The sequence below is a fragment of the Nicotiana attenuata genome, unplaced genomic scaffold (genome assembly GCF_001879085.1).
Source record: "Nicotiana attenuata strain UT unplaced genomic scaffold, NIATTr2, whole genome shotgun sequence".
In the NCBI taxonomy this organism is placed as follows: Eukaryota; Viridiplantae; Streptophyta; class Magnoliopsida; order Solanales; family Solanaceae; genus Nicotiana; species Nicotiana attenuata.
In genome coordinates, this window is record NW_017671202.1 from 62138 (window position 1) to 89306 (window position 27169).

Sequence of the window (27169 nt, forward strand, 5' to 3'; positions counted from 1 at the left end):
GGCCGCACTAAAACTAGCGCGGGCCGCATTGCTTGGAATTGGCAAAATGTGAGCTCTCTGAATCTCTGCTCTGCGGACCGCACAAAAGAGTAGCGCGGCTGCGGAGCCTGACCGCGGACCGCGTGAGTCGCACCGCGCGCGCGTTGCCCCCAGCTTGAAAATGCCAACTCTCTGAACCTCCTAGTGCGGCCGCATTCACTTTTGCGTGGTCCGCACTAGGTTCTCTTTTCCTCAATTTACTTAGTCTTTGACACTTGAGCAGGTTTCACTCCTTCTTGAGCCGATCTTTGACATTTGTCGCTTTGTCGATCAAACCTGCAATCAAGCATAACTTGTGAGCATTTTGGGACTATTTTGTAGCAATTTATAACCCAAGCGTAGGCAAGTAGGGGCATAAAACATGTTAAAATCCCGACTTATCATAGGTCCGATTTATACCAAACCAATTCCGATTCTTACCAAATTTCTCAGATTCGACTTATTTATTATTTTAAACTTGTACCGGGCTCCAGAATCAATATACGGACCCGATACCATCAAGAACATGCATCATTTCATTACAAAAAACCTTTATATTTTCCATCAAACAATTTTCTTTAAAAATTCTTTTCTCGGGCTTGGGACCTCGGAACTCGATTCCAGGCATACGCCCAAGTCCCATATTTTACTACGGACCCTACGGGACCGTCAGATCACGGGTCCGGGTCCGTTTACCAAGAATGTTGACCAAAGTCAACTTTAATCAATTTTAAAGGCCAATTTCATTATTTTTTCTAAAATTTCACATAAAAGCTTTTCGGAAACGCGCCCGGACTGTGCACGCAAATCCAGGTGAGACAGAAGGAGGTTTTCAAGGCCTCGGAACATAATTTTGACTTCTAAAATAAGAGATGACCTTTAGGGTCATCACATTCTCCACCTCTAAAACAACCGTTCGTCCTCGAACTGACATAGAAAAGTGCCTGAGTCGGTGAAAAGATGAGGGTAACGACTCCGCATATCAGACTCAGACTCACAGGTCGCTGCCTCAACAGGCTGACCTCTCCAGTGCACACGAACTGAAGGAAAATTCTTCGATCTCAACTGACGAACCTGCCGGTCTAGAATGGCCACCGGCTCCTCCTCACAGGTCATGTCCTTGTCTAACTAGACAGTGCTGAAGTCCAACACGTGAGATAGATCGCCGTGATACTTCCGAAGCATGGACACATGAAACAGCTTCAGGAATGCACACTTAAATCTCACATAAATTGCTTGCAAAATTGCCTTGCTCTTTTGCTCTCAATTTAGTTTAACTTCTGCGTATGTGCAATACCTGTAAAAGAGAACAATCACTGTTATTTAATGAGTTAGTAATTAGAGTTTTATTGAAACTCAATTGCTGATCTTCCATCGAAGTTGAGTCCTTGAACAACACAAACTCCAACACTATATTTTATCCGGATTGTGTTCTCTTCACATAAGGAGACTTTTTCTCCTTATCCGATATGCAACCTTTTCGATCAGATCAGGAGATATTGCTGCTTGATCAATGAGACTTATCTCCTTCACGTGCATCTCACATGTGTAGGTTGATCATCACTATGCTTCACATGATGGACCAGGTCCATGACTGAGTTCATTTGTCATTCTTCAAAACTTCACCTGTTACTGGGCCAACACCTATGCTCCCCACTAACTTCAGGTACACTGCCTTCTTCGCTTCCACTTTACCTTGGACCACTTCATTCCACCACCAATTTCCTTTGTGCCCGCCAGAGACACCCGTCGAAACCCCTAACACCTCTCTCGCAACCTCCTTTATATAGTCTGTTGTCGCTGACCACACAGTGTTCGCATCCCCACTGCATATCTCTTAAATATTCTTCTTCCCCTAGTGCGAAATATCAAAAACATAATATGTTAAAACTGAGAGTAGTTTAAATAGTCAATCTTATTTTCTTTGTGTATTTTCAAACCTTTTCTACAATACCCACTTCATTTAAACTTAGTTTTCATATTTTTGAATTTAAGAGTTACTTCTTTAAACTTGCAATAATGGTAATTTTAAATGGTGTTTAAATTTATTTCATGAAATCTTCTATGTAAAAGCTGCTGCTAGAAGAACACAAGTTTTTCCAATAATGACCACTTAATTTAAACTCATTTTTTTATATTTTAAAATTCAAGATTAACTTACATCTTGTTTGGATGGTTGTTACGTATCGTTTCATAATGTATCGTATCGTATTGTATTGTATTGTATTGTATTGTACTGTATCGTTTGATGAATACAATGTTTGGATGGATTGTGTCGTTTTGGCGTCGTTTCATGGTATCACGCACATGTGATATGATGAATAAACTTGCAATATTATAAAGAAAAAATATGATACGGTATATAAAAGGTAGGGTAAATGATAAAATAAAATTATTTAATAATAATGAAGGGTGAGATTTAGAGAAAAACACAAGGAAACGACGCGACCACACCAAATCGGTCGTTACATAAAGTGGCACATTTCATCGTTACGTAACGACGGATTTAACGATACGATACAATAAAATTTAAGTAACAATCAAAACAACATCGTATTTAAAGTAACAATACGATACGATACGATAGGTAACAACCATCCAAACAAGCTGTTATTCAAATTTGTACAATGGTGATTTTAATGCTGGAAAAACTTAGCTAGCTATGGATGCAAAAAAAATTAATAAGTTGTTACGCCTTAAGTGGCAGTGTGCAAATATATTTGCCTCCCGAAAATTTCTTAAAAAAAAGAAAAAAAAAAAAAGAAGCAACCTAAATAGCTGCCCTTCCAACCAGTTAAATTGACACTAGCCGAAATATATCAATCTATCTATCTATCTATTTATCACGAAAGCCTTTAGCGAAATGTCATTCGCTTTTTTTACCCTTTAAAAATACAGTTCATACTGGATAAAATAGTCATTTAATTATTTTTCTACTTTTTAGAACTTTGATTTTTCAATTCCTTTTAGTTTAGAAGTCCTTATTTTCAACTCCATTTAAATTTTATGAGTACTAAATTTCAAGTATTTTCAATTTAATTTAGGTAAGTTTCGACCACTTTATACTGTTTTTAGATTTAGATTTTTTTTTTTTTGTAAATGAAATCTTCGTGACTTTCAGCTCTGTTTAGTTTTAGGTATAGGACGAAGAAGGTAACTATATTAAAATAGTGAAGGCTTCATATCAACAAAAGGGAACAAAACTCAAGCTATATAACTTTGGTTTTGACATTCTACAAAAAATTATGTATTAAAATACAAATACACATTCTAAAAACACTATAATTAGATATAAATTATCTCAATATTTACAATTACTAGAACCATTAACTCAACATCAAGTTCTAGAGATATTTTCAGAAATGACACTTAAAAAACGTGTCAATTATACGTATAATATTTATATAATTTTAAAAGTCTCTATATATATATATAAGTGTCTCTCTCTATATATATTCTAATAGTATTATTGGCTAGAGTAATATAACGGACCTAGTTAATGTATCTAATGAATTCTTACAAATTATATATATTGCTTTTAAAAGACTACACTCCATTATTAGTGCCTTCAATTAAGGGATTAAATTATATTCTTTCCTTTTTTTCCCCTCTCCTCTTCTCTCTCCTTTTCTTTCCAATTAAAATCCCTTAATCTACGCCCAAAATCTCCATCTTCTCTCCTCTCACCATTAACTTTATATTATTAAAAAATATTCTGAAATTTTATGATAATTGTAGGATAACTGTATAATATTTGTATTTGGATTGTATCAGCTACATAAATGCTTAAAACATAAATGTATCATACTTGTATCACGTTTGTATCTAACTTGTATCTGGTATATTAATACCCAAAATAATACATGATACAATACTAATAAACTAATATACAATTATCATACTTGTGATACAAACTGTGAAATTCGCCATGAACGCACAATTGCTCGTAACAATATGCAATGAATATACAATAGTCATACATTTGTAATACAATTCGTGCAACAATGATACATATACAATTATAATAGAATTACGATACATTTCTGAAAAATTGTGACACAATTATAATCTTCATCTTCTTCAAGTTTCAATCACAATATAGGTCTTCATCTTCTTCATCTTCTGTAAATGATTGCCAATGAGTCACACCAAATTTCGTACCCTCCTTGACAAAGAACTTTTGTCTCTGAATTAACAAACAAAAAAGTTTTTTTTAATCGATAGTATTATTTTCTAAAATTTTATAAACATATGAAATTTAAGAAACTAAATTCATATGTAGTAACATCAAACATACAAAAAACATACTATACTGACAATAAAAAAAAAAATTGGTGAAATTAATTTTTTCAGAGGCCTCATACAATCAGTATACAAAAAACTTACGAGAATAAACAAATTATCTCATATAAGCATATAAAACACAATACAAAACATGTAATTTAACGTACATTTCTGAAAAATTGTGACACAATTATGATCTTCATCTTCTTCAAGTTTCAATCACAATATAGGTCTTCATCTTCTTCATCTTCTGTATATAGTTGCCAATGGTAGAAGTTTGGGGTGGGTCTTGGGCCAATTCCTCTAAAGAAAATGATGCCCCTCGCTCCAGCCTCCTTGAATAACTCTCTCTAGAAGTATTTGTTAGCAATATTCGTTACTATTGATGAGCAGGGTCACTCCACTTTGGGGTGGGTTTGTTGAGGAAATGAAGGGATTTTGGGTAAGTTTTGATTTTGAGTATCTTAAATGTGGGATATTTTATGTAACTGATATCTACTATTTAAGGTATATTTTATTTCCTATTTTTTTAAGGTTTTGGGTAAAACAAGTAAATATAGGTATATATAGTTATTAATAAAAACCTAAATAAAAGTAGTAAATAGGTTTCTACCATAGTATAGCTAGGTAAAAATCCCATATATATATATATATAACCTCAATGGGCTTGAAGGGAGAAGCCCGCTCTACGAAACCCATTAGCTGTTGAGGCCCAGACAGTGAACTATAAATCTCAGAGAGAGAATGTGCCCGCTTCCTCTCCTCTTTGAGCGAATCGGATCTAGGGTTCTTGCTAAATTTTGTGCCTTCTTAGACCTTCAGGTAAGCAAATTGCGCTTTTCAATCTATTTTTTCACACACGTTCATATAAAACATTTACTTACAAATGGACACACCAAATGCGTGTGCGTAATTCATTTAGGAATTGCTTTTTTAATCGACAAATTTGTTGAAGAGGTGGTTTTCTTGTTTTTAGCTTCGTTTGATGTTTTAATTGAGCTGCCATTTGTGTTAATTCATTTGAAAGTAATGGAGCTAATTATACTGGTAAGGAAAAAGTAATGGAGCTTATTAGATTGTTTTGTTGCAGAGAAGATGCCGCGGTATGATGATAGGTATGGTGGTACACGCCTCTATGTTGGACATTTGTCTTCCAGAACGCGATCTCGAGACTTGGAGGACGTCTTCAGCAGATACGGGAGGTAAATTTTTACCATTCGTAAGTTTAGCTTAATGATTGAACACATGTGATCGTTAATTGATTTTGAGTAGTTGTAAATGAAGGTTCCAATAGGACCAAGACCAAATTTTTAGTGATTTATTTAGTAGTGGAATGAAATGGGCCTGAATAGAGTAGAATGGATATTAAGGATTCTATAGCTGACCCTAGCTTGTTCGGAATTGAGATATAGTTGATTAGTTGAGTGATGTGCATATTGATTAATTATTGTGATCACTTTTAAGATATGATGTTGCTTTATTAGTAGTTCAGAGATCTCCGTTCTAGGAAGTAATGTGGTCTTTTTGTTGGGTTTGGGGGAGGCAGTGCTGTCAAAGGCGCGCACTTAAGCCTTGAAGCTAGGCACAAAACATGTTGAGCGCTTCGCCTCGCTTAACAGGTGCCTCAATGTCATCATCAAGGCTCAGAGACATACTTTTCCTGGCCAATGACGCGACACTAAACAATTGATATTTCACTTAATCGTATTTTTTTTTCTGTGTCTTTGTCCACATATTTGTTATTCATGCTTATAAGTATTAGTCTTGGACTACACATATGTTTTTATTTTTTCTCCAATTGTGCCTTTCTTCGTTAAAGCCCACGCTTTATTTGCGCTTTGCTTAAAGCCCCAACGGACCTTAGAGTTTCTTGCGTTTTTCGCCTTTGATAACACTAGGAGAGGGGGGCACCCAAGTCCTTAAAATGGCTGTTCTTTGTTTTTTGAATTTGTACAAAATGTGTGAGACCAACATGCCCGTGTCGTAGTTTTTTTAACTCGAATGATGTTTATGAAGGTTTCTATGTTTTTGCCCATCCTGGAGGTTTGTGGTGGGAGGTTGCCTTGGTGGAATTGGTTCCCATTCTTGCGGAGTGTGGCGATTCTTTCTATAATGTTATTGCCTGTTTTTTTGATGGAAATGGCACAATCCCAAAGTGGTGTTTAGTTCATCTTTGAGGGGCGAAGTAATCAACCCTTCGGTTCTTATGACTTGATGGCCTTACTCTTTGTGGAACCCATTTACGCAGAGTACGTGATGTGGATATGAAGCGCGACTATGCTTTTGTGGTACGCCTTTCTTATTTTTTTCCTTCCCTTTTCTGTTAATGATATTTCTTAAGGTTGCAGCGGGATTACCTAATCCTTGTCTCATATATTTGAGATATAAGCTTCTGTCTGCTTTTCATATACTGCTAATTCTAGGAATTTAGTGATCCTCGAGATGCTGATGATGCAAGATATGGCCTAAATGGGCGGGACGTTGATGGAAGCCGTATTACTGTGGAATTCGCAAAAGGGGTGAGTTTACACAGACTGCATTTGTTATATGTTCCTAAATGTTATATGCTTTAGTTGTAGTATCTTTATGTTGTTATTTGTACAACACTAGAAATTTACATTCACATGACATTTGCATTTTGAATATTAATAAAAAAGATACATGAAAACACTGTCAGACTGTATGGCCAATGAGTAGGAAAATGTCATGGAGCTGTTTTGAACATAATTATTTTTGGGAACATGCTTTTGGAAGATTTGGAGACAATGTTTCAATTCTCGATATAGCTTTTATTTACCTTTGGCATGTCGCCCGGGGGTGAGGGGAGGAGGATCTTGGTTTATCGCTATCCCTTTCAGTAATTAAGTTGCTCTCAAGGATCTGGTTTTCTTGGTATTTTTCAAGATATGCCTTGTTCATGTGATTTCATTATTTTTCTGCCGTGATCTATCTATTGTTTTCAGATTGTTTAAAACAAGATGTCCTTTTTTATTAAAATTTATTTGCATTGCAGGTACCTCGTGGTCCAGGTGGATCTCGAGAGTTTGGTGGCAGAGGTCCTCCTCCAGGTACAGGTCGTTGCTTTAATTGTGGACTTGATGGCCATTGGGCTCGAGATTGTAAGGCTGGGGACTGGAAGAACAAGTGTTACCGCTGTGGGGAGCGAGGTCATATAGAAAGAAACTGTCAGAATAGCCCCAAGAAATTGAAGTATTTTCCTAGTTGCCATCTTCTGCTTTCACGCTGTGTATTCTTTGATGTTCTAGTTTGCTTTAACGGTTAAGTATTTTATTTGTTTTTTAATAAACAGACGTGGACGAAGTTATTCCCGCTCACCGTCTCCTTGTCGTGGCAGAAGTCGCAGCCGCAGTTACAGCAGAGGTCGTAGCTACAGGTCTCTCGATTTGCTCTTCCTCCTTTTGGAATGTGCCCCGTTTCTCTTCGTTGATGGCTTTGGCCTTAATTTTTGAGATACTGAATTGGCATTGTCACTCATAGTTGAAATAATACCATCGGACAAGTAATGCATTTGTCATTTCATGATGTATCATGTGGATAATATATGAAAGCTTGCATTGATAAACCAAGTGTTACTGTTGTGCCATCAATACTAACGCATTCTGGTTATCTCATCTGGCTTTTATGATATTAAAAGATATTTTTTACCATCACCTTATCTAAATAAATAAATAAAGTATTAACAGTTGTTGTGTTTGATTTCATCGCAGCCGATCCAGGTCTCCTGTGAGGAGGGACTCCAGGTCTCCTGTGAAGAGGGACTCCAGGTCTCCTGTGAAGAGGGACTCCAGGTCTCCTGTGAAGAGGGACCGTAGCATTGAGCATGAAGAGAGAAAATCAAGAAGTCCTCGCCCTCGTAGATCATCACCACCTCCATCAAAAGGAAGGAAATACAGCCCTTCACCTGATGAAAGAAGTCCACAAGAGAGAGGTACGCCGTCCCCTAGGGGTGATAGGGCAGCCAATGGTTCTGAGTATAGCAGGAGCCCTACGGATGATGCTGGAATAGACAAACGCAGACATTTGAGTCCTATTGAAGAAAATGGCCGCAGTCGCAGCAATAGTCCCATCCATAGGGACAATGGAAGCCCAGTGGAGAATGGGAGCCCAATGGGTGATGATGAAAATCATGGTTCTCCAAGGGGCAGCGAGTCACCTTAAAAAGGTGCATATGATACAGTCAGCTTGGCAAGTGGGTTTTAATCACAAGTAATTATTGTCCTCGCCCTTTACTTTTTAAGGTTTTCTCCTTCTATTTGGAAACATGTAATTGAATTATTTGGAATGACCTGAATTTGAAACTGTCTTGCACATGGTGTGCTCTTTCTTCGAGACCGCTTTAAGCTGGCTTGTTATGTTCTTCAGCTTGAATTTGGTTAGAAGTGTGGGACACTATTTGGAAGTGGTTTAACTATGACTGTAATGTTCCTTGTTGGCCAAGTGTTGTTATATCACTTCCTGAATATTGTACCAGAGCATTCACCAATTGTAAAGTTGAAATACAGTAATTGGTGCAAATTTGAGATTCATCTGGCAAATCGATTGGAAATGTGATGAGACTCACATGAATACATTCTGCTATTTGTGTTGTCCGTCTCTTGGTTTCTTATGATCTGTTGTTGGAAGTGGCAGATAGCATGCTTATGACCGTCTGTTAACAAAATGTTAACCATTCCATGGAATAGTAATTTTGTTTTGGCTACTGTATAGACATTGTGAGAATATCGACGAGCTCCGAGAGCAGTTCTATGCATTATGAAGTTGGTGTATTATTGTCCATTATTTCTGGTTATGGACGGTCCAATTGGTAACATAGAATTGTGAAACATAAGCCTTGAATAATGCTCTTTGTAGTTGCAGAAGAAGCTTGTTGTAGGGCAAGTGTTAGCTACCCTTGCCGCTGTTCTAAAAGCTTCACTTATATTAAAGAGATTTACAACTATCAATTTACTAAAAATAGTTTTTTTTATCCTATTTGCATAATATAATTCTTCAATGGAATTGATACGTTGGAACTCCCTTTGGGTCATTTAGAGATCCCCTGTCCGCTATTCTCTTGCTTAGCAGGCAAAGATTTACCTCCATATAGAGGCTGGTGTGTTAAGATTGCCATGAGAATCCAACTGCATCGCCAGAATCCATGTATGTTTAAAACAAGTTAACTTCAGCCATTTCTTGCAGTGTATGCCATTACATATACGAAGGGGAAGTGTTGGAACAATGATAAAGTTATCTCCGTGTGACCTACAGGTTACGGGTTCGAACAGTGGAAGCAACCACTGGTACTTGTTTGGGTAGATTGTCTATATCATACACCTTCGGGGTGCGGTCCTTCCTCGTGCGAAATGCTTTGTGCATTAGGCCTTCTTATGCCATTACAGATATAGGTCCAACTAATCACTGCCGGAAATACTAGTACTGAACCGAGAGAAGGCAAACCTTAGAATTGGTCTTTTCGTATTCATTAGTTCTTTGGTTATGTAGCAGAGAATTTTTGGGACCAGTAATCAAATTCAGAGAGGTTTCATGTATGGCCGAGTACGAGTGAAAATTCTGATTTCTGACTAACTAGAGTTCAAATGCCAAATTTTGAAGACATCACGTCTTCTTTTCATCTGCTTAATTTTGATGGACATAATTATCTTATATCAATATTAGTGGAGCTAATGAGATACGCGGAAATGGTCCAAACATCACCAAGAAAAAAAAGGCAGTTCCATATACAAGGCATCCTGCGTTCGCGTAGAGTCTGGGGAAGGGTTGTATCCCAAGAGGTGTGATGTACACAGCCTAACCTAATGCAAGCGTTAGTGGTTGTTTCCTCTGCTCGAACCCGGTAGAGACAGATTCAAGATTAAACTCTATTAGTTCAACCTTTAACGTCTTAGCATTGAACCCGTTATATTTTTAAAGTTATGAGTTCATATCTGCACGAATGCATGCCTTTAAATTGACCATATTAGTATATAAATGTGATATAATATACTGTTGCTATCTTGTTATTATCTTACACTATTGTGGTAGTTAGTTTTTTTTTTTTTCATACATGAAACCAAACGAGATATAAGATAGTAGTATTTGTTATTATTTTAATATTACATTGTGATTACAACAAGAAGAATTGCAGCTAACACGTGTTTTTAAAAATGTTTGTTATGGCATAGTATTTAGATATAACTACGTCTTCAAATGTTATTTTGTGTATGTGGATGTTATTTTCTTATATATCCATAAGTGTAGAGCACTTGATACAGGCTACAGTACATAGAGATATTTAATCGCAATATGATTTGTGTTTTTTAGTATTATAAATACACTCTAAAAATATGGTTATTCGTATATTTCTTTTGTATGTCAAATCATGGGAAGCAAATATGGATACCTCACAAAGTAAATTTGGGTCAAAGTTCAATTGAAAAAAAATATTTGTTTAATTAATTCATGTACGACACATACAATATTCAAAGAGAAGAAATATTTCTCTCATTTAAGTATGTGTAAGGCAGATGTTACTACAATTTCTGCTAGTAGTAAATTAATTGAAGGCTCTGGAAGAGCTACTATAACTCTGCCTAAGGGAACAATACTTATCATAGAGAATGCAATGTTCTCCTCCAAGTCCAAGAGGAACTTGTTGAGTTTTAAAGATATCCGCCAAAATGGATATCATTTTGAGACAATAGATGAGAATAATCTTGAATATCTCATCATTACCAAGAATGTCTTTGGCCAAAAGAGGGTTATTGAGAAGTTCCCATCTTTATCTTGTGGCCTGTATTGGACAAGAATTAGTGCAATTGAGGCACATTCTACCGTAAACCAAAAGGTTACTGATTCCAATACCTTTGTACTTTGGCATGATCGATTGGGACACCCTGGATCAATTATGATGCGACGAATTCTAGAAAACTCAAATGGGCATTCATTAAAGAATTTAAAGATTCTTTTAAATAATAAATTTTCTTGCACTTCTTGTTATCAAGGCAAGTTAATTATTATCACCAACAAAGGTTGGAATTGAGTCCCCTGCGTTTTTGGAACGTATACAAGGGGATATTTGTGGACCTATTCACCCACCTAGTGGGTCGTTTAGATATTTCATGGTCTTAATAGATGCATCTTCTAGATGGTCTCATGTGTGCCTACTGTCATCACGCAACCTTGCTTTTGCAAAATTAATGGCACAAATAATTCGATTACGGGCGCAATTCCCCGATAATCCAATTAAGTCTATTAGACTTGATAATGCTGCTGAGTTTTCATCCCAAGCATTTAATGATTATTGCTTATCCATTAGGATAAAAGTGGAACATCCTGTAGCTCATGTTCACACTCAGAATGGCCTTGCAGAGTCTTTAATTAAACGTCTGCAATTGATACCAAGACCGTTACTCATGAAAACGAGGTTACCCACTTCTGTTTGGGGTCACGCCATTTTGCATGCAGCAATGCTAGTTCGTCTCAGACCAACAAATTATCATAAATATTCCCCGTTGCAATTAGTTTTGGGTCATGAACCTAATATATCCCATTTAAGAATTTTTGGATGCGCGGTATATGTGCCTGTAGCACCACCATATCGCACCAAAATGGGTCCGCAAAGAAGGTTAGGAATATATGTTGGTTTTGAATCGCCCTCCATTATTCGCTACCTCGAAACATTGACGGGGGATTTGTTTACTGCACGATTTGCAGACTGTCGATTCGATGAGACACTCTTCCCAAAATTAGGGGGAGAAGTTGGTGAAACCAAACGGAAAATTTTGTGGAAAAATCCATCATTATCTCATCTTGATCCACGTTCCTCTATTTGTGAAAAAGAGGTGCAAAAGATTATCCATTTGTAGAGAATAGCAAATCAAATGCCAGACGCATTTTTCGGATTTGAAAATGATAACAAAATCACATATCCCTGCAGAGAATGTTCCAATCCGTATTGATGTCCCTATTGGACAATCTTCTAGTGTCATAGCTAATGAGTCAAAAGCACGCCTAAAACGTGGCAGACCATTAGGTTCCAAAGATTGAAATCCTAGAAAAAGGAAAACAAACGATCAAAATGACACTACGAAAGAATCTCATGAAGCAATCCACGATTTAATAAATTCTGAGATTCATGAGGAATCCACTGAGCCCGAGGCTCAAGAAAATAAGGAACTATCAATAAATCCAATCGATATTGAGACAAATTTGAATCGAATGGATATAGTGGTGGATTATGTCTTTGCATATAATGTTGCATCTAGCATTATGCAAGAAAGTGAGGATCTTGAACCTCGGTCTGTTGGAGAATGTTTACAAAGACGTGATTGGCCAAAATGGCAAGAACCAATCCAATCAGAGTTGAATTTACTTGCGAAACGTGAAGTTTTTGGGCATGTAGTCCAAACACCTAATGGTGTTAAGCCTGTTGGCTATAAATGGGTCTTTGTACGCAAGAGAAATGAGAAAAACGAGGTACAAAGATATAAGGCACGCCTTGTTGCACAAGGATTTTCACAAAGGCCTGGTGTAGATTATGAAGAGACATATTCACCCGTTATGGATGCTATAACGTTCCGTTATCTCATTAGTTTTGATGTCCATGAAAATCTTGACATGCATTTAATGGATGTGGTTACCGCCTACCTTTATGGCTCACTTGATAATGAGATATACATGAAAATTCCCGAGGGATTCAAAATGCCTAACGCAAATAATTCAAAGTCCCGGGAAATGTTTTCAATCAAATTGCAAAGATCTTTGTATGGTCTAAAGCAATCAGGACGAATGTGGTATAATCGTCTTAGTGAATATTTATTAAAGGAAGGCTATATGATGCCATTTGCCCATGTGTTTTTATAAAGAAAATAACATCGAAATTTGTTGTACTTGCCGTATATGTTGATGACATAAACCTTATTGGAACTCCTATAGAACTCCAAAAGGCAATTGATTATTTAAAGAAGGAATTCGAGATGAAAGATCTCGAAAAGACAAAATTATGTCTTGGTTTGCAAATTGAACATTTGGCAAATGGAATATTTATTCATCAATCTACCTACATAGAAAAGGTATTGAAATGGTTTTACATGGATGGAGCACATCCATTAAGTACTCCGATGGTTGTTCGATCACTTGATGTGAATAAGGATCCATTCCGACCTCAAGAAGAGAATGAAGAGCTACTTGGTCCTGAAGTACCATATCTTAGTGCAATTGGTGCACTAATGTATCTTGCTAATACTACAAGGCCTGACATAACTTTTTCAGTTAATGTCTTAGCAAGATATAGTTCTGCTCCTACAAGGAGACATTGGAATGGAATCAAACACATATTGAGGTATCTAAAAGGGACTACTGATATGAGCTTATTTTATGGAAATAATTGCAATCCTGATCTTGTTGGTTATGCCGATGTTGGGTATCTATCCGATCCACACAAGGCTCGATCTCAAACAGGTTATGTGTTTACCTGTGGAGGCACTGCCATATCTTGGCGATCGACTAAGCAATCAATTGTGGCTACTTCATCTAATCATGCTGAGATAATTGCTATTCATGAAGCAAGTCGAGAATGTGTGTGGTTGAGGTCTATAATACATCTTATTCGAGACAAATGTGGTGTGAAATGTGACAAGTTACCCACAATTTTGTATGAAGATAATGCAGCATGCATAGCTCAATTGAAGGGAGGATTCATAAAAGGAGATAGAACAAAGCACATTTCACCAAAGCTATTTTTCACACATGATCTTCAAAAGAATGGTGATATTAATGTGCAACAGATTCGTTCAAGTGATAATATGGCTGAGTTGTTCACAAAATCTCTACCAACGTCAACCTTCAAGAAGCTAGTGTACAAGATCGGGATGCGAAGGCTCAAGGATGTGAATTGATGCTCTCATCAGGGGGAGTTAATGCGCGTTGCACTCTTTTTCCCTTACAAGGTTTTGTCCCACTGGGTTTTCCTTGAAAAGTTTTTAACGAGGCAACCAATAGGCGCATTTGTAAACATGTGTACTCTTTTTCCTTTTCTAGAAATTTTTTTTCCCATTGGGTTTTCTTTTAGTTAAGGTTTTAACGAGGCACATTATCTGTTGAATAGACATTCAAGGGGAGTGTTATAAATAGAGTTCTATTTATGGTGAATGTCTATATTTAGAGAGATTCTAGGGTTTATTACTTGGTGGCTAAGTCATCATCTCCCTATAAATAGAGGATTCTATTCCATTGTAATTCATCCCAAAATTCAATAAGAATTCCCTCTCTCTCTTTCTCTGCAATATTGCTCTTGTCCTTTTATTGTTTTATAACAATTGTAATTTTATTAAATTTTTACACATAAATTTATACTCCGTGTCGAAAATACTAGATTCAAATTAAAATGCCCCAAAGCTGGATCCAGTTGAAGGGGAGCCTTAGCGTAACTGGTAAAGTTGCTGCCAGTGGCGAACCCAGGATTTTGTGCAAGCAGGTTCAATCTTAGAAATACATAACTTTAGTCGTAAAATATAGTTGTTAAGTGGGTTCAAATAAAATATTTATACAAAATTTACACAGCTTTAATCTTAATTTTGTACATATACACAATATTATTTTTTTATGAAGCGCTTTCAGTTGAACGCTCTTGCCACCACGTGCGTCCGCCACTGATTGCTAGCATGTGACCAGGAGGTCACGGAATCGAGAGCGTTTGACGTTGATAACGAATACGATCTTAGCTGGGGAAAAGCAAAAGGTGATTAGTCATTAGATTCAATTATAGAGGCTTGCATCATTATGCGTCACAAAGAATGAACAAACATGATTGCTAATGTTCTTTCCCGCATGATTCTTGGAAATGAATATATTTTAGTGTGAGCTTGTCCCTTTATTTATCACATTTAATTAATTAATTAATTAATTATATACTAACTTTATAAATAATTTCCACATTATTTGTATATCTTAATTGATTATAGCAAATTACTTAGTCAAATTCCTATGTTACCTAATTTAGATTAGTATAAACAGTCAAATATTTTTTCAAGTTATCTTAATCTTTTTTACAGAGAATGATTGCACAGAAGTTCAAGCTCTGTTCTCGTTGGGATCACAAAAGACTTTTTGATAACCATATGTGGAATTTTGCACAACTCTACTTTTAAAATGTGTTAGTGTGTGATTATAATATAATATAAGTAAATATTTATTTGCACCCAACAATCCAATTAATGCAAGACACATATTTTTCTTACACATATTTTTTATATAATCGTGATTGTGTTAGACATTTACTTTAATTTTTAACCGTTAAAAATATTATATATGTATATTCACGCGTAAAACCCCCAAAATTCACCTCTGGTCAGGGCGGATCTTCCGTATGACATATCGGTTCACGTGAGCCCGGTAAGTTTTGCTCAGATATTGTATGTATCAAAATTTTCATTAAATATTTATAAATATTTTGATTGTGAACCCAATTATTATTGTAAGTTTACTTAAATTAGAAACCTATAAACTTCAAATTCTGATTTCGCTTTTGCCGTTGATGCATGCCTATTTGTGAAGTTGTCTAATAATTTAACAGAAAAGACAATTCTTACCCTACACCCCACATAATATAATCAATTCGCATACAACTAGATTTCGCACATATAGATTTTTGTTACATTTGTAAACAAGAACTAAGTTGCATATTTTCAAAAGGACTCATTAATTGATAATTTAAATAAGCATTTAAGAATATTAATCTCAAAATCGAAACAAAAAAAGAATTTTGATTATATTAAATATCAATATTTCTCACATATATTGACGAAGTTTTAAGGAATCGCAAGCCTTTCAAACTACAATACCTTCGCACTCTAGTATTTTGTAATATAGTCTCTAAATTATTATTTATTTGTTTATTTTCCTTCCCTTTTGATTTCCATTTGCAAGAGCTATTGCTCCTTTGTTGGCTCGAGTTCCCGATTTAATTACAGCTGTTCTCGCTAAAGCCCGATCTGATCCCGCTTGAAATAATATGTGCTGAGCAACCCACTATTGTCTTAGTCTCTAAATTATAATTCTTCAACAACAACAACCACAACCCAGTAAAATCCCACCAGTTGGGTCTGGGGAGGGTAGGGTGTACGCAAACTTACCCCTATTCTTGAGGGGTAGAGAAGCTGTTTCTGGGAGACCCTCAGCTTAGATACAATAGATCTGTGACAACAAAACCCAAAAAATAATCAGTAACATGAGAGACAACAAATAAATGGAAAAACAGTAACACAAATATTATGCAAAGGTGTGAAACACAACATAAATCGCTAGCAGTGCTAGACAAAACACTATCATACTCGTCGGTACAAAGAGGGAAATCGGGACAAAGAGGAAAACCGCTCGACTACCCTTTCACCTACAACCCTAATGCTCGACCTCCACACCTTCCTATCAAGAGTCATGTCCTCGGAAATCTGGAGTCGCGCCATGTCCTGTCTGATCACCTCACCCCAATACTTCTTGGGCCGCCCTCTACCTCTTCTCCTACCTGTCAAAGCCAACCGCTCACACCTCCTAACCGGGGCATCGAGGCTTCTCCTCTGCAGCTAAATCATAATTCTTCGGCTAAACAAAAATCATTCACTTGGCAAATAAAGTGATCGCCCTCCCATGCTTTTTCTCACTGGTTGAGCTTTCTAAAAAGGAAACGACGCATTTATCCAGTATTTAATTATAGGTATTAGCTAATATCAATTTAAACTTTATATCAAAATAATGGTATTAATTATTTATCCCACATTGAATGTAGGATAATAAATTTAGGATTATAAAACTTTATTGCTAATCAAATGATCGCTAAGTATTATGCAATATAAATTTAAAATATATTTTTCCTAATATATTAGTACTAGTAGTTATTTCAAAAATAAAAAAAAGTCCGCTCCTGAGGCCCACAGCCATAAGCCCATCCAACTAAAAAAGGAAGAAAATGAAACGTTACTTTTTTTCCGGCCTCCGCTTTCTCCGCCACATTGAAATTTTAAATATTTTTTATTTGGACAAAATTGCCCCTTTCATTCAATCTAATTCCCTCTATATACCCTTTTTAATTAGTCCAAATAAAAGCTTAGCATTTCGCCCTCTTCCTCATATTCATATTCATATACATACATACACAATATTTCATACTCAAAAAATCTCTATTGAATTATTCTTTGATTCTTCCAAGTTATACATACACAAACTTTTGCCGGCTCTTACTCCGTCAACTCTTTGATTCAGTAATCTCTTTTTCTTTCATTTTCCTTTTTTCAGCACATGCGGATCTTGATTTAAATTGAGTGGATATGCAGCCTTTTGTGTGTGTGTGTGAGTTCTGACAATTTTATATTTCTGCTTCAAGTTTTTAACATATATGCAATTCTCTTAATTACATGTAGGCATATGTGTTCTTTGTATCCTGCAAGTGTTTTCTTGTGATTTTGTGGAGAAATTAGTTAAGAAATTTAATTGGAATTAAAATTGGATTTAACCCTCCAGGTGGGATTTTCCTTTTTTTTTTTTAGATTACTTGCCATAAATGGTTATAGACTAATTATTTGTTTTTTTTTTCCAGAAGGATTTGGAATAACTTTTGATAACTTTATGAAGCTCTTTGAATTGTTCTTGTGCTGTTTGATTGTGGGTATTTTATATATGTTTGTCTCTAACAGTAACTTCAATGCTAAAAAAAGAAGAAGGTGATTTTGACAAGTAAAGACATTTAGCTTCTTGTCTTAAGGTTTATTGAAAAGGGTTTATTCATCTTTTTTGTTTTTGTGTTATTCTTTTTCCTTTCAATTTGATGTGATAATTTATGTTTTGTTCTTGGTTGTATTCGGTTTAATACTTGATTTAGTAATTTGATGTAATAATTCATAAACTTGTGAAGGGTTTTTCTTTTTCATGTATATTATATATGCATTAATAATCCCAGGTGGATATGAATAATTAAAGGGTGTTTCTAGGGTTTAAGAGGAATAGGGGTACTCTGGTCTTTTAGATTATGATATACTAGTATCTTTCTTAGATTGACAGAGAGTACTCATTACTGTTTCTGACACTAATGATTTTTTATCAGGAGTAAGAAACAACTTGATTGATTCTTTTGGGATTCTCATGAATTTTTTTTCCCTTGATGAAAGGGTTGGTGAAATAAATGCTCCTTTGCTTCTCCCTTGTTAAAACTCATGGTAGGCTTTTCTTTTTGACAACGGTGGTGTTTGGGCTAGTTTGCACGCACATCGACTAATTCCTCCACCAACATAGTTATCGGGTAACTTTGTCCTCATTGTAGCTTATATACCGCACAACAAGCAGATGTGATTTACATTTTCTGCTTTGAGTTGTGCGATTAGTTTTCTTTTAGCCTTCTGAGAGAGTAGGGCAGATACTCAGGAAAATAAGTTTGTTAGTTCTTGAAAACTAATTGATCAACTTGTACCTCAGAACTAGCAGGTAAAAAGTTAGTTTTTGGTGGGTTAAATAATATAATGCTCCTCAGTCAGATTGGTCATCTGAATGCGTTGAAGAAAAAACATGTACAGGATATATTATATTTTATGTTGAAGAAGAACCATGTAGAAAGAGAATTCTTTTACTTTCTTTTCTAAGTATTTGGTTAGCTGCAATATTTGCATGAATTTTTTATTGGTCAGTGGTTGTTTATGAGTGTTATCTGGTGGTTTTCTTGAAGTGCACTTTTGATGTCATCAGTTTTACAATTGAAAACTGTTATTTATCGTGATGTGTGTTAGAATTAAACGGCATCTTTTTAAGCGTGAATTCGATTGTTTTGATATAAAGGATTAATGTAGCCAATTGAGGTGTAGTTTATCAATTGATGATTGTGGGTCAAGTTTAGGATAAAATAAGGTTCAGTCCAATGTTGTTCCAATATCTTTGTAAACTTTGAATTAATCTTGCAGTATATTCACAATGTCCAGAGCACTGTGTGTTTTTCCGCTCTTTGTCCTCTGAAATATCATGGACTTGTTTGTTTGTGCAGATTCATGTGCAGTGTCCGTACATAGAGATGAAGAAGTTCTTCTTTTTCCGAACATCATCTAATGATGTAAACAACATCCCTTCACCACCATCGAAGGACAAATCATCAGATAACATCAACAAATCAAAAAGCAAAAAGGAAGTTTCTTCTCCAAGTCTTAGAAGGAGCGTTTCATTGTCATCTGGATCCTTTTATGACAGTGGGTTAGGACACAGGAACTTCAGGGATCCGAGCAGATCTCCATGTCACAGTAAGAGAGTTCATCCTAAGAAATCAGGTCGTGATCCATGCCGCCAGTATGTATCTCATTTTCTGTAGCTGATTTTTCACACTTACACTGATGTTTCAATTTGCATTTGCTTCTCCAAACTAATGACACATATTTTCATTACTTTTGTCAGTGGTCGTACTCGTACTCCTGAGAGGCAGCCCCCAGAGAATTTCTCTCAGACATGTGATACAGAAAATGATTATTTCAGAACACAGTATGATCCATCAGAGAGCTCTTCTTATTGCTCCAGTAATGTCTCTAGCAAAGTTTTAGATCGGTATATAGATGGAGAGCAAGAGCAGGAAAAAAGTGCCTCAGCCATTCACTATCCTACGGAAGATCATATCGAGATTGGATACGCCGGCAGACAGCTGCCGCCAAGAGTTCACCATACTGCTCCTGCTTCGCCACCCGGTGCCAGGAAGCAGAGACCAATATCTCAATCTTTCAGAGAAGCAAAAGCATCTAAACTATGTTTTACATCTGGAGAGATGGATGAGATTGGTTTTGAGCATGAGTCTCCGCGAAAATTAGCAAAGAAAGTGGTTGAGAGACTCTCTCAGTCTCGGTCGATGGCAAAAATAAATTCAGAAGATTTTGATGCTGACGGTCCAATTACTATTGAAGATATCTACAGTGGAAATTTAAGTAGATGTCCAAGTGTATGTTCTGATGGTGTTTCCCGGAAGAGTAGTTCTGCAAATGAGTCTAATGGTAGGATGTATGAGGAGATTCCAGTCCTGTGCGAGAGAAATTATTTGGGGATGGAAGGCGAATCAGATTTAGTATTACTGAGAAAACTTAAGGAAGCTGAGGATCGTGCTGTGTTTCTCTCGGAAGAGCTTGAAGAGGGAAACTTTCTTCACGGCAGAGGCCTTAGTGTTCCAATGCTGATTCAGACTATTAGAAGCTTGACAGAGGAGAAGGTACAAATGGCTTTTGAAGTTTCAAGCATTCTGCGGGATCAAGTTGCTGAAAGGGCTTCTGCTAAGGAAGAAGCCAGACTACTAAAGGCAGAATTAGATTCACAGACACGAAGATTGGAGACAGAAAAGAATGAGTTACAATCAGCTCTGGAAAAGGAGCTGGATAGAAGATCGAGTGAGTGGTCTCTAAAAGTTGAGAAATACCAAGTTGGAGAACATAAACTCCGTGAAAGGGTGAGGGAGATTGCAGAGCAGAATGTGTCTCTACAAAGGGAAGTCTCTTCACTTAATGAGAAGGAGGTTGATAATAGAAGCAAGATATCATTTTCAGAAAAACAACTTGAAGAATTGACTAAAAGAATAGAGGAAGTGTCAAAGGAGAATCATAATTTACAGCAGCAGCTTTCTCAGTTACAAGAGGAATACCGAGTAGCTCAAGACGATCGAGATTATGTCCGCGAAATCTATGAGGAAAAGGTTAACGAATGCGAGGACCTGAACAGATCTATTGCTAGATTGCAAAGGACTTGCAATGAACAAGAGAAGACAATCGATGTTCTACGAGGATTTTGTGAGGATGTTGGCAAGAAGAGTCCAGCAAACTACGACAACCAGTTGGAGAAGTTGCAAGTAGAGCAAATAAGATTGGTAGGTGTAGAGCGTGCTCTAAGGAAGGAGGTGGAGTCTTGTAGGCTTCAAATTGATTCTCTACGCCATGAAAACATTTGCTTATTGAATCGTTTAAGAGGCAATGGAAAGGAGGGTGGGTTCTCAACATTTAGGCTTGATCAGGAATTGTGCAATCGAGTTTGCTGCTTGCAAAATCAGGGGCTCAATTTGCTTAGGGAGAGCAGCCAGCTTTGTGGAAAGCTAATGGAGTACACAAAAGCGAATGTCAGACAAAGTGGTGGGGGAATTGACGGTCAATTTGTAATTGAAAGCAATGCAAAAATCCAGGGTCTTAAGAGGGGAATTGAGACTTTGACTAGCGGTTTGCAGACAGTGTCATCTGTGATAAATGAGAAGTCCAACCCAGTGCATTCAGATTCTAAGCCATCTGTAAGTTGGTGCTATTGTTTCGCAAGCTGCTAATCATGCTCATGTGTTGTTGATTAATCTTGCTAGCTCTTTGTTTGGCTTTGTTTTAGGAAATGAAGCAATTAGAGCTCAAATCAGAGACTTTGCTGACAACCGTGTTAAGGGAAAAGCTTTATTCCAAAGAGATGGATATAGAGCAACTTCATGCTGATCTGGCAGCAGCAATTAGAGGTAAAGACATCCTCAAATTTGAAGTGCAAAATGCGCTGGATACTCTTTCTTGTGCCAAACACAAGATGAAAGATCTCGAGCTTCAGGTAAGCAGGCAATATTAAGATCTTGTAGCAAAGGGAACTTTTTTTTCCTGTTTTCAACTTCGGATTGCTTAGGAGCTTTTGTTTGCATGTTACTTTCTCTGCATTAGCTTTCTACTTGTCTTTGGCTTTTCTTTTTAAGGTTCATCTTTGTTCTATCTGAAATTCATGGTTTTCTTGGTGGAATTGCATACTTGAGTTACTGGCATGTGAATATATCCGCTGATTCCATTGTGGTTATTCATGATTTTTTTTCTTCTTTTTTATTTTTTATGGTTGATTCTGGTAGATGATAAAGAAGGATGAGAATTTGAATCAGCTCCAAAATGAATTGCAAGAATGTATGAAGGAACTTAGCGTCGTGAAGGAGATACTACCAAAAGTATCTCAGGAGAGAGATGCAATGTGGGAGGAAGTTAAGAACTGCAGTGAGAAGAACATGTTGTTGAACTCTGAGATCAGCATGTTGAAAAAGAAGGTAGAGGCTCTCGACGAAGACATTCTTATGAAAGAGGGTGAAATCACAATCTTGAAGGACTCGATGAGCAAACCTTTCGACCTTCTTGCAAGTCATGATTCTAGTAGAGAATTTCTGTTTGAGTGATTGATGGCTAAATAAAGGATTTTGTTCATTAACTAGTGTTCATACTTCTCGTATACTTTCTGGTTTTACTCCCTTTCCCTTTTTGTTGGATACTTGTTAAATAGAAAGTTTGCTTCCCCCCTCTTTTGAATCCTCAATTCAATTGTAAACATTTCTTTTACTTGTGAATTCTGCGTTCAAGACCATGAACTGTATTTTTCTTTTGTTTACCTTTTTTTTGGTGTTGTAAAGTATTGGCTGCCTTTTTCTGGAATAATAGTTGGCAAAGGGCCATAGGAACATTAGATTGGGTATACCTCTTGCTGTTGAAACTCCAAAGTCCCATCTCCATGGAGAGTAAGGAAGTAAATAAATAATGGAAAGAAACTGTGAAATGCTCCTTTGCACGTGTATGACGAGTCATATAGTCCACGGTTTTGTGTTGGTTAAAGGTCATTGTTACGGAGATCCATAGAAAGTATTATGATGCAAAATATGTTTATATCTTTTTGAATCCGCCTTTTAGAGGTAGGGGTAAGGGTAAGATCTGCGTACACACTACCCTCCCCAAACCCAACTTATGGGAATACACTGAGTTTTTTGTTGTTATTGTTTTATCTTTTTGAATCTGTAGACAATGGACGTTACATCAACCTGATTAACTATTAGGAAATCCAAAATAATAAAAAACCGAAAATCTATAAAAGCACTGGTAATCTCCATCAATCCAGGAAATTCACGTGATCTGCAACAATATATCTTCAAAATTTTGTATTAGTCTTCACAGCTTAAATACCAGCTCGCTGAGATCTTTTTGGCAAATGTTTATCAGGTACCAAATTTCCATTAATATATTTATAGTATTGATGCATATTTGATTGATTGATTTAAATGTAGACCACTTCGGTGGATTCCAATTTTACCATAAGATGGAGATTTGGTGACCACTTAACCATGCACTTCCTCGTTACGTAGTAAACGCATTTGCTTGATGTAGATTTGCTTAGATTATGATACAAGTGAAAGAACGCTAAAATTTTCTTTACAGAGGTGCAGAAAGGAAAAATAAAGGATTAATAAAAAAAGTGCTTTGGCCCATTTTGGGGCCACATTTTTATATGTAAAAATAGCATGGTCTAGCCAGTTTTCGGACTGGTCATTCAAAAATAGTCAGCGTTTACCAAGTCAATGAAAAATAGCCATTATTTTGCTGCAATAGAGACCGGTCCAGCATAATATACTGTAGTTCGGCGCACCTGTGTATGAACTTCCAGCATATTATGCTGGACCGGTATATTTTGCTGGCTCCAGTATAATATACTGGAGACTGGAGCACCGATGCTCCAAACTCCAGTATATTATGCTGGACCGGTATATTATACTGGAACTCCAGTATATTATGCTGGAGTATTTTTCCGATTTTGAACAGTGTTTTCGTTTAGATTTATCTTTACATGAAAAGTGGCTAAATTTCGATTACTTTTGAAACTGAGCTATTTTTGAACGACCATTTGTAAATCTGGCTATTTTTGAATTTCTCCCTTTTTATATCGTTGCTAATAAGGCGCTGTTTGAGATGCTGAATTTCTCCTCTATCTTCCGATGTTATGGTTGATATAACTTGGAGACAAGCCCCGCCACAGCTATATATACAGCCAGAATAATAAGAGAGGATAGCTATTCATATTTGCATGGCCCGAATTACCCTGTATATGCGCTAGTGGGATACAACAGTTACCCAACGAGAAATAGTCAAGTTGGCTCAGACACCACCATTATGAAAATAAAATAAATTAAATATTCATATTTACTGTCATGGGCGGCTTTCCAGCCATGCCCCATGACCCCTTGGGCGCGCCCCGTGGCGTCCTATCAAGCCTCCCAATGCCTAGCGCCACGGACGGCCCCGTGGTCTTGGCCGCGCCAGGTGACAAGCGCGCAGGTGCCTCTGTCGCCCCACCGATATCCCTCGCCAGCGCCAAGCCGCAGGCAGATGCCAACAGCGCCGCGCGCGCAGACAACGCCACGCGCGCAGACTGTGATGCCAAAGACACTGCTGCTGACAACGGACTTGCTGCTGCCTTATAGAAAACTAAGTCATTTTCATTGTAAATATAGAGTAGTTTTATTTCATGTACTTCCCTTATGTTTCTCTAGCTTAGTCAAGTCTAGTCTTGTAGCTTTGGATTATTTTTTTTAAGCATTATTAGGGGGGATCAAGCAATCAAAACTTTCTAGCAAGCAAGCAATTCTCTGTACTGGTGTCTCTCTCCCCCTCGACACCGCGTTGCTTTTCTGTAATAGCTTTCACTAATGCAATCAAGCTTTCTTTCATTCTGAATTCTCATTTCTGTTCTCAATTGCTCTTGACATTTGGTTTTCCCGTACGGCACTGACTATCTCGTCTAGCATACGGAGGGGACCTCAGTTGGCGGACAACAACTGCACTGACATCAGTTGCTTAGCCTTACGTCGCCCTTCCAAGGAATCTCAGGAAGGCGCCGCGTAACATTACTCATGTTATAGTCAAAACCAACGGGCCATTTTGGCTGGAGCTTTTGTCAAAATTAGGTTTATCAAATGTATAAATTATAACTTCGACAAATGTTAAAGTTCGCACAGTTTAAAATGCTTTTAGACATATCAATTTGATAAGTGGGGGGTTTTCTTTCTTTTCCCCTCCGAACAAAATAACAAAAGAGACTTTATGACCCTATCATACTGCATACATGCTCAGTTTCTCTATGGTACTAGCTTTGCATTTTTTCAGGGTGCTCCAGGCCGAAGTTGACATTGAAAACATCAGTCGCGACTCCGAGGGAGACCGGCAGACGGCAGCCACAGAGGCAGCCGAAATTTTTGAGAAATTCGAGGGGCTCCAGCAGGAGCGCACCGAGGATTTAGCCGACAATGCACAAGAGGCAGACAGAGTGACTGTCATGCAACAAACTATTGACAAATTGACAGACCAACTCAATGTTGTCAATGCTGCTTTACGCAATTCTGCTTCTGCGACACAGGAACTGAAAATTCCTGAGCCAAAGCCATACAGTGGAGCTAGGAATGCCAAGGAAGTGGAGAACTTCATCTTTGACGTCGAACAGTATTTCGATGCTGTTGGGGGCCTAGAGAAAGCTAAGAAGGTAGCAACTGCTGCCATGTATCTTCAGGGCGATGCTAAGCTCTGGTGGCGGGTGAAGTACGAAGCCATCAAGGCCGGTGAAGATACTCTCGAGACATGGGCAGAACTGAAGGCAGCCATACGCCTACAATTCTTCCCCGAAAATGTTGAATACAATGCAAGGAGAAAACTACGGGAGCTCTGCCAGACAAAATCAGTGCGGGACTACGTGCGGAAATTCTCCGCGCTCATGCTAAGCATACGCGACATGGGGGACAAAGACAAGCTCTTCACCATTCCTGGAAGGGTTGAAACCTTATGCCCGTGTGGAGCTACAAAGACAGAGGGTAGATACCCTTCCCAAGGCGATCCAAGCAGCTGAATGCCTTGGGGACTACCAAATGGAAGCTCGGAAGGACAGGCCCCAGCCGCCTGCCCGAGCGGGATTCAAAGGGGGCCAGCCTAGCAATGGTGGCCCTAGCAAAAATGGGGGAGATCGAAACTCAAACAAATCTAGAGCTCCTTCCTCCGGCTGCAACAGTGCTGCGTCAAACAACAATGATCGGGCGAGAAAGCCTCCTTCAGGATGCCGTCATTGCGGCGGTCCACATTGGAACAATGAGTGCCCACATGCACAGATGAATGCCCATCAGGCTATTGATGATGGGACTGATGACGACTCAGACGATGCGGACCAGACTGAACCAGTAGGTGCCTTCAATGCAATCGTTGGTTCCATTTCTGAGGCATTAGCGGAGACCAGTGCTGGTATTCGTAAGAAGGACCCATGTCCCGTCACCAAGAAAGGGAAAAAGAAGGCGAATGAAGAGACTCCTCATAAACAAGAGAGGACCTTAATGTTCGTCGAGATGAAGGTGAATGGCAAGCCCATTCAGGCTATGATAGACACGGGTGCTACCCACAACTACTTAGCCTCGACTCAGGTGGAGCGCCTTGGACTAGTTGAAAGGTAAAGGTAGTGTCAAGGCTATCAACTCACCTTCCCAGCCAGTAGGTGGAATAGCTAAAGAAGTACCGGTGAAGCTTGGCCCTTACGAAGGAAAATTCAACCTGCGAGTGGTGATCATAGATGACTTCGAGCTGATTGTTGGGCTGGAATTCCTAAGGCAAACCAACACCATGCCTGTACCATTTGCAGACATGCTACTGATGATGGGTACCAATAGGGCCAAGCCTTGCATTATCCCGTGCCTGCCCATGAAGATGGCCGTTGAGAACATCTCGGCCTTGCAGTTGAAGAAGGGGGTCAAAAGGAATGAACCTACGTTCCTGGCAACCCTCTGCATTGAAGATATAGAACGCTCCTCGGGTCCCATTCCTGAACCCGTGAAGGAGTTACTACTGGAGTTTGAAGATGTCATGCCACAAGACATGCCAAAGCGGCTCCCGCCTAGGCGCACTGTGGACCATGAAATTGAGTTGGTGCCGGGCGCGAAGCCACCTGCCCGGGCGCCTTACAGAATGTCACAACCCGAACTCACCGAGCTTCGGAGACAATTGACGGAAATGCTAGATACAGGGATCATTGTACCCTCCAAGTCCCCATATGGGTCCCCTGTTCTATTCCAAAAGAA

General features: G+C 37.9%; 2 protein-coding genes across 5 annotated transcripts; both read left to right on the top strand.

The window, feature by feature from the left end:
* The first annotated feature begins 5015 nt into the window (after positions 1-5015).
* Positions 5016-8889, top strand: LOC109206648 (serine/arginine-rich splicing factor RS2Z33-like). 3 transcript variants are annotated; one of them, XM_019369486.1, is made up of 7 exons: positions 5016-5124; positions 5393-5504; positions 6551-6590; positions 6726-6821; positions 7316-7512; positions 7613-7696; positions 8031-8889. In XM_019369486.1, the coding sequence occupies exons 2-7, from the start codon at positions 5398-5400 to the stop codon at positions 8479-8481; spliced, it is 975 nt and encodes a 324-aa protein (XP_019225031.1). In that variant the 5' UTR covers positions 5016-5124; positions 5393-5397; the 3' UTR covers positions 8482-8889. The 3 variants fall into 3 exon arrangements, with proteins under 3 accessions (XP_019225031.1, XP_019225032.1, XP_019225033.1); XM_019369487.1 differs by having other exon boundaries at positions 5047-5124; positions 5378-5504; XM_019369488.1 differs by having other exon boundaries at positions 5056-5124; positions 6319-6590.
* Positions 8890-17412: 8523 nt separating this feature from the next.
* Positions 17413-22767, top strand: LOC109206649 (interaptin-like). Of its 2 annotated transcripts, none has more exons than XM_019369489.1 (5): positions 17413-17555; positions 19322-19617; positions 19723-21577; positions 21667-21873; positions 22160-22767. In XM_019369489.1, the coding sequence occupies exons 2-5, from the start codon at positions 19349-19351 to the stop codon at positions 22472-22474; spliced, it is 2646 nt and encodes an 881-aa protein (XP_019225034.1). In that variant the 5' UTR covers positions 17413-17555; positions 19322-19348; the 3' UTR covers positions 22475-22767. The 2 variants fall into 2 exon arrangements, with proteins under 2 accessions (XP_019225034.1, XP_019225035.1); XM_019369490.1 differs by lacking the exon at positions 17413-17555 and adding an exon at positions 18397-18589.
* The last annotated feature ends 4402 nt before the right edge of the window (positions 22768-27169 follow it).

What these genes read in the sequence shown, in the direction of transcription:
- LOC109206648 (XM_019369486.1), top strand. Translation starts at nt 5,398, where the DNA reads ATGCCGCGGTATGATGATAGGTATGGTGGTACACGCCTCTATGTTGGA. An exon ending in GTCTTCAGCAGATACGGGAG is followed by an intron (nt 5,505 to 6,550) that starts GTAAATTTTTAC and finishes CCATTTACGCAG; the next exon opens with AGTACGTGATGTGGATATGA. An exon ending in CTGTGGAATTCGCAAAAGGG is followed by an intron (nt 6,822 to 7,315) that starts GTGAGTTTACAC and finishes TTTGCATTGCAG; the next exon opens with GTACCTCGTGGTCCAGGTGG.
- LOC109206649 (XM_019369489.1), top strand. Translation starts at nt 19,349, where the DNA reads ATGAAGAAGTTCTTCTTTTTCCGAACATCATCTAATGATGTAAACAAC. An exon ending in GGTCGTGATCCATGCCGCCA is followed by an intron (nt 19,618 to 19,722) that starts GTATGTATCTCA and finishes TACTTTTGTCAG; the next exon opens with TGGTCGTACTCGTACTCCTG. An exon ending in TGAAAGATCTCGAGCTTCAG is followed by an intron (nt 21,874 to 22,159) that starts GTAAGCAGGCAA and finishes TGATTCTGGTAG; the next exon opens with ATGATAAAGAAGGATGAGAA.